Raw genomic sequence first — 15,538 nt, forward strand, 5'->3', positions numbered from 1 at the left:
TTTGTGTGTCAGTGTGGTGTCTCGTGTTTATCTCGAATTCCCACCAGACCCTATTGTATCCAATAGGATAGTGAGTATCCTAAAAGAAAAGGGGGGACTGTTGGGAAAATGTTGCAATGCAGTGCTGCTGCACAAGTTGTTCTATCAGCTCTGTCCCCTGTATAGCCCCAGCCCAGGGCTGCAAGCACAGTCAGCTGAATAGAGCATCAATAAAATGTTGTAACAAAGGTAATGATGGGCCTGACAGTTCAAAGGATGTTGATGTATGAGAAACTGACCCTTAGCTACCAAAGCGATGGGAGATCTATCATTGTGGCTACTAAGAACTGAGACGTACAGAACTTGAGGTAATCGTCCTTGAAGACTAAAAGAAAGAAGAAACAAAACAACGAAGTGGTCGGACTCCAGAACAAGATGTGAAACCCACTGTCAAGATAATAATGACTGATAAAGTATAATTCTGTGTATTTTGGATTAGGTAATGCTTTGTAGGTGCATAAATACATGTATGCGAACTCATGTAAGCTGTCACTCTCTGCGGAGGTGACCCAACGCTGCTGGACCTGAATAAAATCCTAGAGTAACCCACGACGGAGTTCGAGTCTCCTTTAACATCTCGGTTACTCACTTCTTGTAAGTACGAACTGGAAGTCCTCCTCATAGGATCAGAAGCCATGTCAACCCTCCTGCTCAGTCTTGGCAACAGATTACTGGAGACTGGAGCAGCGTTTCTCCTGAAAGAACCTTGATTTTTAGCCATTCTTCCTTCCAACTCTTGAACTCGCTCTATTAGAAGGTAGGTAGGGTTCCTATCCCATTTCCTCCTGTCTTCTCCATGGTCACGCAGGTAATACCATAGGTCCCTCCGTGGTGTATACTGTCTCTCTTGAGTAGAGAACCGTTTGCTCCTGATAGCTGAGACTTTAGTCCATGCAGATGGAGAGTAAGACATATCCTCTTTGAGTTGGCGGGATAGTTCCTTTAGTTCCTTCACAGCTGCAATGATGGAGGGAGAGAGACTTTCATCATAGTTCCGGAGTTGACGCACCAGCTCATCCACAGCTGGTCCGTCTTCGTCTCGCCAGTCCATTACTGCTAATACATTGGCATGTGATGATGGCGCACTCCGTACCAACTTCCTCCACACGGGCCGGGTGCATTGGACTTCATCTGGGTCTGCGGGTAGCTGTGCATCATCTGGGTCAAAATAAACCATTTCCCGCATGGCTAATTCCCTCAAGTATTGGATGCCTCTCTCCATGGTTGTCCACTTGCTTGAATGACATACAAGATCTTCCTTGAAGGGATATCTGTCCCTTATGCCTGACACAAGTCGCCTCCAAAGGCTGAGGGTCTGTGTCTTTCTTGCAATTGCATTGTCAATGCCCGCTTCCTTAGACAGGGATCCCAGCTGCCTGGCCTCCTTCCCCTCTAATTCCACTGTTGGCCCCGCTATCCCAACATCGGAACAGCCAAGTAAGGAGATGCTCACCTGGATGGCAGCTGAAATCCTTCCGCATGTCTCGCAGCTCACTCAGGGGTAGAGATCGGGTGACTACCACTGGTTCTGCCTCCTCCTTCTGTTCTCATGATGGCCCTGGTTCATCCTCATCCTTTACAAGGCGGGGTGTTTTCTTTGTATATTTCTTCATCTGTACAGGAGCAACTGACACAGTTGTGGGTTGGTTCTCTGGTTCACCCACAGTACCTGTTGTAGGGGTCGGATTAGCTGCAGTCTCTGTTTCCAGAGTTTGAGTGGCTGCAGTGCCTGGTGGGGGTGTCGGAGCAGCTGCAGTGCCTGGTGGGGGTGTCGGAGCGGCTGCAGTGCCTGGTGGGGGTGTCGGAGCAGCTGCAGTGCCTGGTGGGGGTGTCGGAGCAGCTGCAGTGCTTGTTTTGTTTTCTGATCCAGAGACCTCTTTTTTTTGAGGGCACTGTATAATGGTGAGCAGGGCTCGGTAGGCATGGGCCAGTCCCCAGCATGTTGCCGTGATCTGCGTATCTCTTGAGTTACCAGGATGACAGCATACCTTTTCTAAATATTTTACTATCTTCTCAGGATCCTGCACTTGTTCAGGGGTGAAGTTCCAAAACATCGGAGGTGCCCACTGTCCTAAGTACTTGCCCATGCTATCCCACACCCCCAGCCACTCATAAGCCTTCAACCTTGGGGGGGATCTCCGAGTGATGTTCAGAAATGGTCGCTTAACCCTAAACACAACCCAAACAGCCTTCAGGAACATGACAGCTCCCAGCAGTGAGACAACAACATTAGTGTGAATATCTCCTGGATATTCAAAACTCCCAACATTCTCAAACACATTTATAAATAGCCTGGAGAAGAAGGAAATGGAAGAAGATATCTCCCTTATGGTCTGGCTCTCCGCGGAGAAAAGGGAGAGAGTGTAATTGTTAACCCATTCCACTAGATGACCTCCCACATGCACAGATGATGACCATGCTGAGTACAAATACCAGACTAATCTCAGGAATGACAACCTTATTGTGCCATAAATCAGTATTACATAGTACAGCAAAGCAACAATCTGAATCCAACTCCCACGGGTGATAAGCAGCAGCATGGGGAATATATATATGGAATATACAAGTAAGGTGACGTATAACACAACTGTAAAAAGGAAGACCACAATTCCAGGAACCATTTGATCGACATTATAGCAGGATGAGCAGTCGACATTTTAACAAATTCAGTAGAGCACACAAATCAACCTGTTGTTATCTCAATCCTGGAAGCCCCACGTTGGGCGCCAAAAAGGCTGCTGTGGTTTGAGCCTGGTCGGCAACCAACCACCGCAGCTGGTCACCCTCCCTTCCCCCTCCCCACCTGGGAATGGGGGAGGGGATTAGAGGGCTGAAGGGAGACTCGCAGGTTGAGATAAGAACAGTTTAATAATGGCAATAAAACGAGAACAATAACGAAGATAGGGGGAAAACAAAAAGAAATATATAAACAGGCAACGTACAGCGTAATTGCTCACCACACGCTAACCAATATCCAGCCCGTTCCCGGCCAGCGACCCCGAGATACCAAGATCCCACAATCACAATCCTGGAAGCGAGAGAGCTCCTTCCCAACCACCCCTCCTCTATACAGTGAGCATGACGTGCCATGATATGGAATATTTCACTGGCCAGTTACGGTCAGGTGCTGTGGCCGTGCTCCCTCCCTGCTCCCTGTGCCCTTGTGCACGGGCAGAACATGAGGAGTCGGAGAGTCCTTGAAGTCTCGGTAGCAGCTGAAAACATCAGTGTGCTATCAGCATTCTTCTCCTACCAAACCCAAAGCTAAATCCAAAACACAGCACTCATCTAGTCCCTGAAAAGGAATATTAACTCTATTTCAGCCCAAAACAAGACACTGTGGCACTCAAAGCCCTCTTTGCCTGAGTCTTTACTGAAAAGGTCTCCAGTCCTCTGTGCTGAGGGAAAGGACTCAACGAGCAGGAGAGCACGCATTGGCAGGAACCTCAGGCAACCCAGCAAGGCCAAGTGCCCGTGTGTGACCCTGCAGGACATCCCCCTGGCAATGGCCCAGGCTGGGAGCTGCCTGGCTGGGAGAAGCCCCGTGGGAAAGGTCTGGGTGGGTTGGAGAGGAGGCAGCCGTGTGCCCTGGCAGCAAGGGAGGCCAGCTGCACCCAGGCCTTTGTGGCCAGCAGGACGGCCAGGAGATCACGAGAGGGGCTTGTCCAGGTTACTGTGTCCGGATTGCAGATCCCCAGTACAGGAAGGATGTTGGCAAGCTGGAGGGGGTTTAGTGAATGGCCCCCAAGACAGGCCGGTGCTGGAACACTTTGCCTGTGAGGAGAGGCTGAGGGAGCTGGGCTTGTGCAGCCTGGAGAAGGGAAGGCTGAGGGGCAGCTCCCTGCAGCTTCTCCGCACCTATGAGGAGGTCTGCAAGAATACAGAATGGGGTTCTCCACCACGGAGCATGTTAAGAGGCTGAAAGAGGAGGGTTGGGGACGTTCACCCTGGACATAAGGAAATGATTTTCCATCAGTCTCAGGGCTAGTCCTGATCAGGGTGGCCATGAGCTCTGCCTGCCCTCCTGCCTGCCATGGCTGCTCAGGTCACAAGAACAGAGGTGCCCCCAGAATCAGAACGCAGGTGGGCCTCTTCCACCTGCCTCAGCCCTCCCCTCCCCCAGGAGGTCATTTTTGTTGGGTGGCTTCTCAGATGTACTGAATGACCTCAGAATGCCTGCTGGCCAGCATGTCTCCTGAGAGCCAGTCAGGCTGCTGCAGTGGAAGTGACCTCAGCATCATCATCATTCGTGCCACCTGCCCTTGGTCTGTCTTTCCCCTGCCTCTCTGTCCTTAGCTTGTCTCTGCTGGGATGAGTGGTTTTGTGATGCACGTCTTGGCCCCAAATTGCTGGGGCCAGCTGCTGGTCAATCAGGCTCCTGTAACAGTCGTGGCCTCACAATCAACACCACCATTGGTGTTGCCTTTGCCCGTCTCTCCCCATCCACTCCCTTGACTCCTCATCTCTGCTGCAGCCCACGTTCAACAGCCAAACCCAGCCCCTTTCCTGGCCTTTCTCTCTCCCCTTTCCCATGGCAGGACAGAACCAGCCTGGGATGTGGTGTGTTTTGGCTTTGCATTTATTGTGACTTACGCTTGTGATTATATGTTCCTCTTTTACAAACTGAGCTGCTGTTCCAAACTTCTCTAGCTCATTTTCTAAAATCTTTAGTCCTCTTTCTAAATCTTGCACCTGGCTAATATCTAACTGCAGTTATTTAATCTGTAACCAGAGTCTGTGTCTGTGGACCATAAGAGCATCCTCATTTGTGATCAAGTCTGCTCTCTTATTTTGGGAAATTACTCCTTCAATTTCGTCATAACTTATTGCATGTTCTTTAGCATCAGTTCCTCTCAGGCGAAATCTATTTCTGAATGCACCAGCTCAGGGCAAGATTCTCTATTGCTGGGGCAAGTGGAGAAGCCTGAGGAGCCCCTGATCCAGGAGTCTTTTCCTGGGAGAGGGGCTGGCACAGAGGGGCTTGCTGGCAGGGGACAATAAGGATGCCTGGGAGACCAGAGCAAGGGACACAGGGAGACACTGGCCTCCGTCTCCTCATGCCATGGCTGGCCCTCAGCCCTGGGGCTGATGGGGAGGCTGAGACACTTCTCTTTCCTTCCTTCACTCCCCACACTTGGATGGGCCTCAGGAAACATCCAGGAGCCTGGAGGATACACAAACCTCCTGGTCCAAGGGAGTGGGGTTATGTGTGACAGTGTGTGTGTGAAAGACATGAAGAAGATGTGAGATGTCTGTGTGAAGATTCTTCAGCATCCCCTGAGGGGAAGGATCCCCATTCCCAGGCTATGGGTGTCAGGGCTTGATCATCCTGCTTGAGGTAACACATCAAGGGCTTTCACATTTGCCTGAACATTTGATTTTCAGGCTGGCAGCAGTGCCTCTGACTTCCTGCTTCATCAACCCCAGGGACAGGAACCTTGTCTCCTCATTCCCTCCATGGGCTCTTCAGTGATGGCCCTCGGTGGCCATCACTGACACCCTCAGGAACTTGGAGGGTTCCTGCTGACTCCTGCTTCTCTAGAGGCCAGTTCAATCCCTTCCCAGGATCTGCAGTTCAGCAACTTGGCACCAGAAGGCTCAATAACATCATAAAAGTCTGCACAAGACAAGTCTCTGGGTAGAACAGAATTCCTTAGTTTCCATGTGATGAATTTGGGTAGTTTCAGGAGTGTAGTCATAGTATAAATCTTTCTGTATGAAGTGTCAATAGGAAACAATATCTTTGTTTTCAATTAGTTCTTACTTTTGTGCTTACACACTAAGAGACATCACCCAATTCCGATTGATACTGATCCTGAACTTCTCCCTGTCGAGTCTGAGTATAGGGGGAAGTCAAGACCCTGTATGTCAGACACTCTCTGGACAGTGTTTGTCCCTACCTCCAACCCCACATGTCTCTCACCAGCCCCCTGGGACTTACAGCACCTTTGTTCCAATCTGAGCTTTCTCCACGACAGGCTGTAGCTGCATGCATCAGCACATAGACACCAACTCCCACCTGCCATACTTGGGAATCAAGCTATACACAGACACTGAAGGATGTTTCTTAATTGCCAAAAAAGCAAAACCAAATGCAGGCAGAGTTTAATAAAACATAAAATACACATCTCTGCTGTATATGAAGCCCAACTTCCCTCGTCTGCAGTCCAATTTCCATAGCAGAGATGGCCTTATACCAAAGAAAATCGTATTTCCTGTCAAGCAGAGATCCCAAGAACCCCCAGAGCACTCCCTGACCCAGACTCTGTCCATTTTCACTCCCAGCTACTCACACCCTCAAGTCATGATCTTCCTTGATTCACAGAGGGAAGAAAAGAATCAAAAGAAATGAATCGCCCCCTTTTTCACAGCCAAATCCACACTCAGCCCAGTGTATCTGGGTTACAGGTACATCTTCAGGTAGGCTCTGCAACATCTAGATCCACTCATTTCTCTTTTTTCATCCAGCACGTGACAGCTTGGGTGCAATTGTCCAGGCTTCCTCTTCTACTCAAGGGAGAGAAATTAGTTCTCTCAACTGCCTGTCCACCAGCTCCCCGTCCACAAAGTCTCCCATCAGCCCAGGGTCACATTTCCCTCTCCCCTGTCAGGGTTTCATCTACCCTCATGTATCTTGGAGGTGGTGGCCACGAATTTGTGATCAACTGCATCAACTCTGGAGTGAAGATATTAGGCAAAAGTTTCAACATTTGCAGAAAAGTCCTTGGTGCAATCAGTGTGTAAGAGGAGTTCATTTTCACAACTTTGACATTGTTCTGTACATTCCCATAAATATTTTCATAGTCCATGGACAAGAACGAGCAAGCTGATGACACTTTCTCTCCCCTATGTATAGACAGATTGATAAATCTTGTTCTTTTGGACAGGTGACATTTGAGTTTGCTCAAGTAGCCCCTGATTTGATTCCTCTCCACCTTCAGCTGTTTTCCTCTAGTGTCCTGCCTTGAGGCACAATGGCTTAGGAGAACTTGGTGAAAGATGAGGCAAAGAGGAAATGAAATATCTCATCTCTCTCGCCATCTACGTGTGATAGAAATAGGACAGGGAAGTGCAGTCCTGGGTAGATTCAGGTTCATTTTACTGCTGTCTTCTCTGCTAGGGAGGGACATCATTGGATGTGGAGGTGATCTCCATGAACAACTAGGTTCTGCTGACAGCCCAGTGTGAAAATTGTTGGTCATTTCCTTGACTGCATCTTAAAGGGGGTGGGTAATGTTTGTTGGAGATAAAAACCAACAGTCTGAGAAGGTAAACACTTGTGTGGAGACTGCGGATTGATGTGCCTTTTGTTCCTGGACTGCTCTCCATCTCCTGGATAGAGAAGGGACAGACCTTGCCACGCTGCAGTGGTGGCAGTCGGTGGCTTGCACAGCAGCCCCGAATCTGTCTGCAGTGCTGTGCGGGGGGTCTGTCACAGCCCCGATCTGGAGGGAGATTGCTTGCATGTATAGTACCAGTGCTGTCCCAGCCAACCCCATGGAGCTGTGTGCAAGAGCCTTGGCACCTCATGTAACACTGGAAGCCCCTGTTTGTCATTAAACAGCATAAATGTCCTAAGATTGGTGAAGTAATGTGGAGGTGTCATGAGACCACTGTTGTGGGGATCAAGTAAATTCAGCTGATGGAAAAGACAGAGAGAAACTGAGCTCTCCCAATAGTACATGACTCCATTTGCTCAGAGGAATCCTTGCACAGGCTGCACGGAACATAACAGACAGTGGCAGAGTCACTTGTACTAAATGTGGGCATCTGCTGTCATTGCTGTTGGCCAAAGATGGTCCCCTTCAGACTCCAAGAAGATGCCCCCAGATGCTGTCCTGTCTCTCAGCATTGCTCCATAAGAGCTTGCAGTCTTCTGCACATTTCTTGGAACACCTCCTGACCCTCAGATATCTATAACTGTGTCTGAACAGCTCACTCCTGATCTCCATCTCTATCATGACCTGAGATGACAAAAGGAGCTCAGCTACAGGTGCCTCCCAACAAGAGCCATATGTAATGATAGAACAGTAAAGACTGATAATAGGAATCAAATTGTAATTTGGTAGGAGAAATGACAGTGCTGGAAACTAGTGCGTCTGCCAGCTGAGGGAAGAATTATGAGTGATTGCATCAGGCTGTGTCACAGCAGGTTCCCCTGGAGCCCCAGGGACAGCTGGAGGGAGCCCAGAGGGGCCACAGCAAGTGGCACCTTGGGCTGTTGCTGTGGTGCTGAGCTGGGCCGGGCTCCTGGGCCGCAGGGAGCTCCTGGCAAGTGGGCAGCGCTGCAGAGAGACAGCTCTGCCCAGGAGCAGCTCCTCTGCAAAGCGCAGCAGGGCTGGGGGCACTGCCTGCAGGCACCCAGGGCAGAGCAGCGAGGCACACACAGCTTCAAGGCAGCCTGGGCTGGGAGGCTGCTGAGAGCTCCGAGGAGGAGAAAGCGTCAGGGCCCTGGCCACAGTAAGTCTGGGGGTGCAGGGCAATGCAGCTGCAGCTCGGGGAGGGATCTGGGGAAGGCGGCAGAGCCGCCAGGAATCTGCCTCCTGCCTAGAGGAGGAGGAGGAGGAGGAGGAGGAGGAGGAGGAGGAGGTGCTCCCGAGCAGGGCTTCCCTGGTGCCCCCTGCGAGGGCCAGGGCATGAGGGCTGCCTTCTGGCGGGGCCGGCTGCAGGGGTGTGCAGCCGGGTGTGCAGGCAGGGGTGCCCAGGGCTGTCCTTCCCAGCAGGGTCCCTGCACCCCAGGGGGCTGTGTGCTGGGGCAGGGACTCTGCCGCCTGCCAGGGTCAGCACTCAGCCTGCCCGGGGAGCTCCCCACGGCGCTGTGGGGAGAAGCTGTGGGGGGAAGGAGAGCCCCCCGCCAGGGCAGGCTCCTTCTGCTCTCCAGAGGCTGCTGTGTGGATCAGGGATGCTCACAGATCCAGCTCATGCCCAGCTCATTTCCCAGGGAACTCGTCACAAGTACTTTTATCTCAGGGATTTTTGGTTTGTGTCTGTTCTTTCTGGACTCTCTGCTTCTACTTTTCTGTGGCCTGAATCTTTCTATCTCTATCAGCTGTGCAGGTGAGAGCGGGGGCTGAAATTCTTAAGCTGTAACAGTGAGGTTCACTAGGAACCTCAGCAAGTGCCTTCATGCCCCAGTAGCCCACAGAACACACCAGCATCTCCTTTCCATTTTCATCAGGGTTTGGGTGGGCTGTGCTTTTACCCCTGTACACATGGAGTGGCTGCAGGGCAGAGCTGTGCTCACAGGGGCTGGGATGGGGACGGTGAGCACTGGCAGGGAGGAAACATGGGCTCAAAGACAGAACTGCCAGCCTGGACAGCTCAAGGCAGAGGAGACGTGGGCAGGGAGGGAGGGAAATGCTAAGGGAAACCCTGCTGCAGGGCAGACTCCTTCCCTGAGCAACACTCCTCTTGTCTCCTCTGCCACCCAGCACAGCCCTTAGCCCGTGGCTCCTGGCCGTTAGTCACCTCCTGGCCCAGCAGCCCAGCAGAAGGGATGAAGTGCATCTCTGCTGCCAGGGGCCCAGTTCCCACTGAGCAGGGCCTGAGGGCGACTGTCCTGCATTGCTGCTGTCTGGGAGGTGCTGTGCAGAGCTGGAGAAGGGAAAGGCTTTCCTGAGTGCCCGTCTGTCCCTCTCCTTGCCTTGCTCAGATGCCCTTGGTGTTGTTGACAGGCTCTCTGGGAAGGGGGGTTTCAGCTGCAGAGTCAGGCACAGAGCTTGTGAGCCCTACTCTGCAGATGTGCTCCCAGCAATGAGGTGTCCCAGCTTTCCTCTAACCCATGAAGCTCTGGGCAATGCAGTCTGTGAGGCTGGGCCAGGAGCTGGCTCTCCCTTAAGAATTTGCCATGGTTCAGACCCTTGGCTCTCTCCTTGTGGTGTCCATCGCAGCTGTCTGCTGCTTCCAGGGGGCTCTGTGAGCCGTGGGTGTCATTGGCTAAAGTGGGGTGCTGAGACATGGAGAAAGGGTGAGTCATCTGGTGCTCTGCAGTGGATCCCTTTGCTCTCAGCAGTGTCTGGTTGCTTTTTGGGGTAAAATGAGAGTCTAATCGCCCTCAATCTCAGAAAGATGCAAGTCCAGGGCAGCTGGGAACAAGACGAAAGGACAGACCAACTGCCCTCCCTCTTCATTAAGGCACAGCCAATCATCTCACCTCACAGGACTCACTCTGTTCTCCTTGAGTACATCAGAAAACCCTCTCAACCTGTCTTTTGTTTTCTGTGTTCCTTAGCACCAGTAGAACAGATGCTGACAAGCCCTTCTGGGTTTGGGGCAGGTTTTTTTCTGACAAAGTCAGACAAAGGGATAACTCCTCCACATACAGCAGGCAAAGACGCTTTCCCTCCTGGCATGCTTGCCCAGCAGCAACCAGAGCTCCAGCTACAGAACTGAAGGAAGGTCTCTGACAAGAAAAGGAGGTGGCATGTATCATCAGGGATGGGTTTAGGAGAATGAGCTTTGACTTATCTCAGAGAAGTCTGTCCTAACTTGTCAGTGTCTTTTCTCCTTGAACAGGCTCTCATGTTCAGAGAAAGCAAATGTATAATAGCAGCTCCATCACTGAATTTCTCCTCCTGGCATTTGCAGAGAGACGGGAGCTGCAGCTATTGCACTTCTGGCTCTTCCTGGGCATCTACCTGGCTGCCCTCTTGGGCAACGGCCTCATCATCACCGCCATCGCCTGCGACCACCACCTCCACACCCCCATGTACTTCTTCCTCCTCAACCTCTCCCTGCTCGACCTGGGCTCCATCTCCACCACTGTTCCCAAAGCCATGACCAATGCCCTCTGGGACACCAGGGACATATCCTATGCAGGATGTGCTGCACAATTATTTATGTTTCTGTTTTTGATATCATCAGAGTACTTCCTTCTCACCATCATGTCCTATGACCGCTACGTTGCCATCTGCAAACCCCTGCACTACGGGACCCTCCTGGGCAGCAGAGCTTGTGTCCACATGGCAGCAGCTGCCTGGGGCACTGGGCTGCTCATTTCTCTCCTGCACACTGCCAACACATTTTCCCTACCACTCTGCCAAGGCAATTCCATAAACCAGTTCTTCTGTGAAATCCCCCAGATTCTCAAGCTCTCCTGCTCAGATTCCTACCTCAGGGAAGTTGGACTCCTCATGGTTATTGCCTCTTTTATTTTAGCATGTTTTGTGTTCATTGTGCTGTCTTACATGCAGATCTTCCGTGTGGTGCTGAGGATCCCCTCTGAGCAGGGACAGCACAAAGCCTTTTCCACGTGCCTCCCTCACCTGGTCGTAGTCTCCCTGTTTATCAGCACTGCCATGTTTGCCTACCTGAAGCCCCACTCCATCTCCTCCCCATCTCTGGACCTGGTGGTGTCATTTCTGTACTCAGTGGTACCTCCAGCAGTGAACCCCCTCATCTACAGCATGAGGAACCAGGAGATCAAGAATGCGCTGAGGAAAGTGTATGAATACACATTATTCTAGCACTAATAAGTTGACAACCATTCTCATATAACTCCCAGGAATTCAGTAAAGTCCCAGCTTATCTTTCATTCTTCTCTTTCTTTCTTTTGTATTTTCTTGTTATACTTGTAAAAATATTAATTGTAGTTATGTATTATACATAAAACTTCTTCTTAAGTGTAGAACTGGTTTTTTCTGTCTGCTAAACCTAATGTATATAAGGAACCAGGCTCTTTGCATAGCTAAAGAGGCTGGAATGCAATCATATGCTTCCCCTCTCATCTCTCAGCTCTCCTCCAGAGCTTGGGGCCCGGCCCCAGCCGGCAGAAGGGGTTCAGGAGCCCAGGGCCCAGCTGCCCCATGGAGGAGCAGCCCCTGTGGCCCTCGGGACTGCCCCTTGCTGCCTCGGTGGGCACTGCCTCTCTGCTGTCTGGCAGTTGGACTGCTGCTTCCCTGGAGCCACGGCCAAGGACAGAAGCAGGACGTGGACTTTGCAGTGCTGGGCTCTCCTCACTTCCACACCGTCCCACTGTGCCCTGGCATTTGTGTCACCCCCAAGCTCTTGTGTAGCTTTTGACAGTCCCCGTGTGTCCACAGTGGCATCCCTGTGGCTACAGGCAGGATCAGGCCATGGGAAGCACAGTGTCAGAGCTTACCTCCATGCCAGCACCCCCATAACCAACGGGGCTCCTCAGGGCAGGGCCAGAAGGCTGGACGTCTCTTCCCAAGCTGGTGTTAGGAATACACCCAAGGAGCTGCTCCCTCAAAAGGACTTTTGCTCTTCTGAGGTGCTTGATGGATTGAGGGGCACAAGATCAGAGTCCCAGGAGGATGTGTTAGGGAGCAAGATGACCCTTCTTGGTTGCACTTGTCCATATAGACAGCCACTGCTCTTTGATGTATTTATTTTGTCTGTCAGTGTCCCTGCTGCACTGGGGCTGATGGCAGAGGCCATCCTGGAGAGGAATCGGGAGGTGCCAGAAGAGCTGAGGGGAACTCCAGGGACAGTGTGAGTCTGGGTGAGCAGTGAGTGGTACCTCAGAATGTGGTGCTGCATTATAACTCAGTATAACCCAGACTGGGCTTCTCTGTGGGGCTAAGCTGGGGAGCAGGCAGGGGAGATGGGAAGAGCTGGGGAGGGGCTGGTCTGGGCTGGAAAGTGCCCAGGAGATGACAACTCCAATATTGCCTGAGCTGTGTGACCATGCAGGGTGAGGACATGCTCCAGTGGGTGTGTGGGACAGAGCCCAGTCTCCTGGAAGGGAGCCGAGACCTGCAGGTGCAGGAGAGAGGGGGCCAATCTGTGCCTTTGGTGGCATGGACAGACCGACAAGGTGTCCCAGGGTATTTATCAACCCCCAGACTCTCCCATCAGCCATTTCCAGCTCTGGCAACATTTGTGGTTGAACCCAGATGCAGCCAATTACCATGCAGCTGCTCAGTCACCCGGCGCCTCCCCTGGGAAAGGAGGAGAGATTTGGAGGTGTAAAGGTAAGGACAATTATAAGTTGAGATAAAATTAGTTTAATATTTGAAATAAATTTGGCTAATAATAATAAAAACAATAGGAAGCAATACAAATGGGTAATGCACAATGCAATTGTTCAGTTCCCTCTGACCGATGCCCAGCCTGTTCCTGGTTACCGATCTCAGAGAAGCCAAGGTCCCAAAACCACAATCCCATGAGCTAGAGCTCCCCCCCGGCCAACTCTCATCTATAAACTGAGTATGAATTTTCACTGTATGGAATATTTCATTGGCCAATTTAGGACTGTTTCTGTGGCCATGCTCCCCACCCAGCTCCTTGTGGACCTGCACGCAGAGAAAACTTAAGGATTTGGAAAGTCCTTGATTTCTTACCAACAAATGAAAACATCTGTGTACTATCAGCATTCTTCTCATACCAAATCTCATACTGAATCCAAAGCACAGCACTGTTCTATCTACTAGGAATAAAAATTAACTCAATTGCAGATGAAACCAGGACAGTAAACACCCCTTATTCCAGACCATCTACGTTATGATCAGGTTCCTTGTTTCCCAATACATTCCAATTAATCACCCTCCCTTTCTCTTGTTTTTGATGTATACACACAGGTATCATTCCCTTACTCTATGGGCTATCCCCCCCCAAGTGTGTAGTGAATTAATTTAGTCGAAAACTTTGGGTTCCATCTGTCCTGACAGTCTTTTAATTCAGGAGGGGTGGTGCGGTGTTTTAATTCAGGAGGCATGATCAGCCGATGGTGTGGGTGTCATTGGATGCAGCAGGAGGATGGTGTGTAGTCTCTGCTACATTGGGAGCTCGTAGCTGATGTACCTGGCATGGTCCATGCTCACGGTCTGCAGGCTGAACTGTCAAACTCGACGAAGTTTCTGGGCACCAATTGCTGAAATTAGTCCTGAATCTATGACAGTTCATTTTTCATTAACCTGGGTGATTGTTAATACGATGCCGTTAGTATAATCAAACATAGTGATGATAATACGCAATGACAGCATTATTTATCAATTAATATCATACTATTCAATTCATCTGCTATTTTCACCCAAAATCAAGGCAAACATCAAGCCTCTCTTAAGAAGGGCAAGAAAGAGTTTTGGAAAGATTACAGGATTTTCATCTTCACCTCAGTCCCTGGGAAGGTGATGGGGCAAGCCCTCCTGCAGCCATCTCCACGCACTTGAAAGAAAAGATTGTGAAAGTGTATAAGAGAGGAAAGTAGGCAATGTTGTGTATCTGGACTTTAACAAGACTTTAGACATGGTCTCCCATGGTCTCCTTACAGCCAGATCGGTGCTATCTCGGCTGAAGAAGTGGACAGGGACGTGGGTGGGAGTTTAGCATGAAGATCAGGGCCAGATGTCATTGGTGGTACAGAGTCTTCCTGGCAAGCAGTCACTAGAGACAGCGCTCAGTGACCAGCACTTGGGCCAACACTGTTGAACGTCTTTATTATCTCCCTGCATGATGGGATGGAGCTCACCTTCAGGTCCTTTGTGGATGATGGCAAACTGGAGGAGCCTTACAGCTACCTCATCTAGTTCACCCTGCCTCAAGAGGGAGAGTCATACAAGAAAATGTTCAGGTCTCTTCCATCAGGACTTCTTCTATGATGCATGGAATCTTTCCCCTGAAGAGCTCATTGAAGTTAAAATAGGAAGAGGAATGAGAAAAGACAGAGAGGCACAAGTAGAAAAATTAAATGTGCCAGTGTAAACACAGTAGCTCTTCTGAGCAATGTTTCTCCATTTCAGTAATTGGTAAGAAAATATAGGGTGATAAGTGGCTGCATAAAACTATTTCCACAGAGCAAGAGAGCATAATCAGCTAGTCAGGACATAGTCTTGGTGCTGTTGTTAAAAAAAATAGGAAAACTATGATGCAAATTCCTTAAAAATCTTGCAATGCTGGAAATGGTGTCCCCTCGGGTGCTGGCTGCCAGGTCCCTTCTGCCCAGCCAGCAGTGGGGAGACAGCTGCTTGGAGGTCTTAAAAGCCATTGCAACACTGTCCCCAACAAGGTGGAAGATAGGAGCTCTTCCAGTGTTTTCTTACAAGGAAAACTCATTTCATCTTCACTTCTGCTGACTGAAAAGGAGGGTGTTCTCATGGGAAATTGTTGCTACAGTTTCAGATAAAGGGAAGGACATACAGATGGCCTAATTGTAGATACCAGGTAGGAGCTTCCTGCAGACTTGTCTGTTACAAAAAAGTTCATCCTTCAACCCTGGGATCTGCTCAGCACAACACAGCCTGAGGTTGCTGCCAGCATAAATGATTCAGCATTTCCTTCCACCACACATCTTGCCTTCATGATGGGAAGGAAACCATTCAGGTTCCTAGTAACAACTGAAGGAAGACACAATGTTTGGTCAGGTGATCTGTGGCTTCCTTGTCCCTCTCCAGGCATTGTTACTCAAATTCAGGGATGCTTGGCTGGTACCCTGAAACAGCCCTGATCATTTCCTGTGGTTCATTTTTTTTTTTTTCCCCTCTTTTCCCACTCTTTGTTACTTCCCCTTGACCATCCCTGCACCCTCCTATGTAAATTG

General features: G+C 50.3%; 1 protein-coding gene across 1 annotated transcript; it reads left to right on the forward strand.

Moving 5' to 3' along the window:
- The first annotated feature begins 10,523 nt into the window (after positions 1 to 10,523).
- LOC116959757 (olfactory receptor 14A16-like) lies at positions 10,524 to 11,504 on the forward strand. The gene has a single exon (XM_032985248.2). The coding sequence runs from the start codon at positions 10,578 to 10,580 to the stop codon at positions 11,502 to 11,504; it is 927 nt and encodes a 308-aa protein (XP_032841139.2). The 5' UTR covers positions 10,524 to 10,577.
- The last annotated feature ends 4,034 nt before the right edge of the window (positions 11,505 to 15,538 follow it).

The sequence above is a fragment of the Tyto alba genome, unplaced genomic scaffold (assembly GCF_018691265.1).
Source record: "Tyto alba isolate M040663 unplaced genomic scaffold, T.alba_DEE_v4.0 Super-Scaffold_35, whole genome shotgun sequence".
NCBI lineage: Eukaryota > Metazoa > Chordata > Aves > Strigiformes > Tytonidae > Tyto > Tyto alba.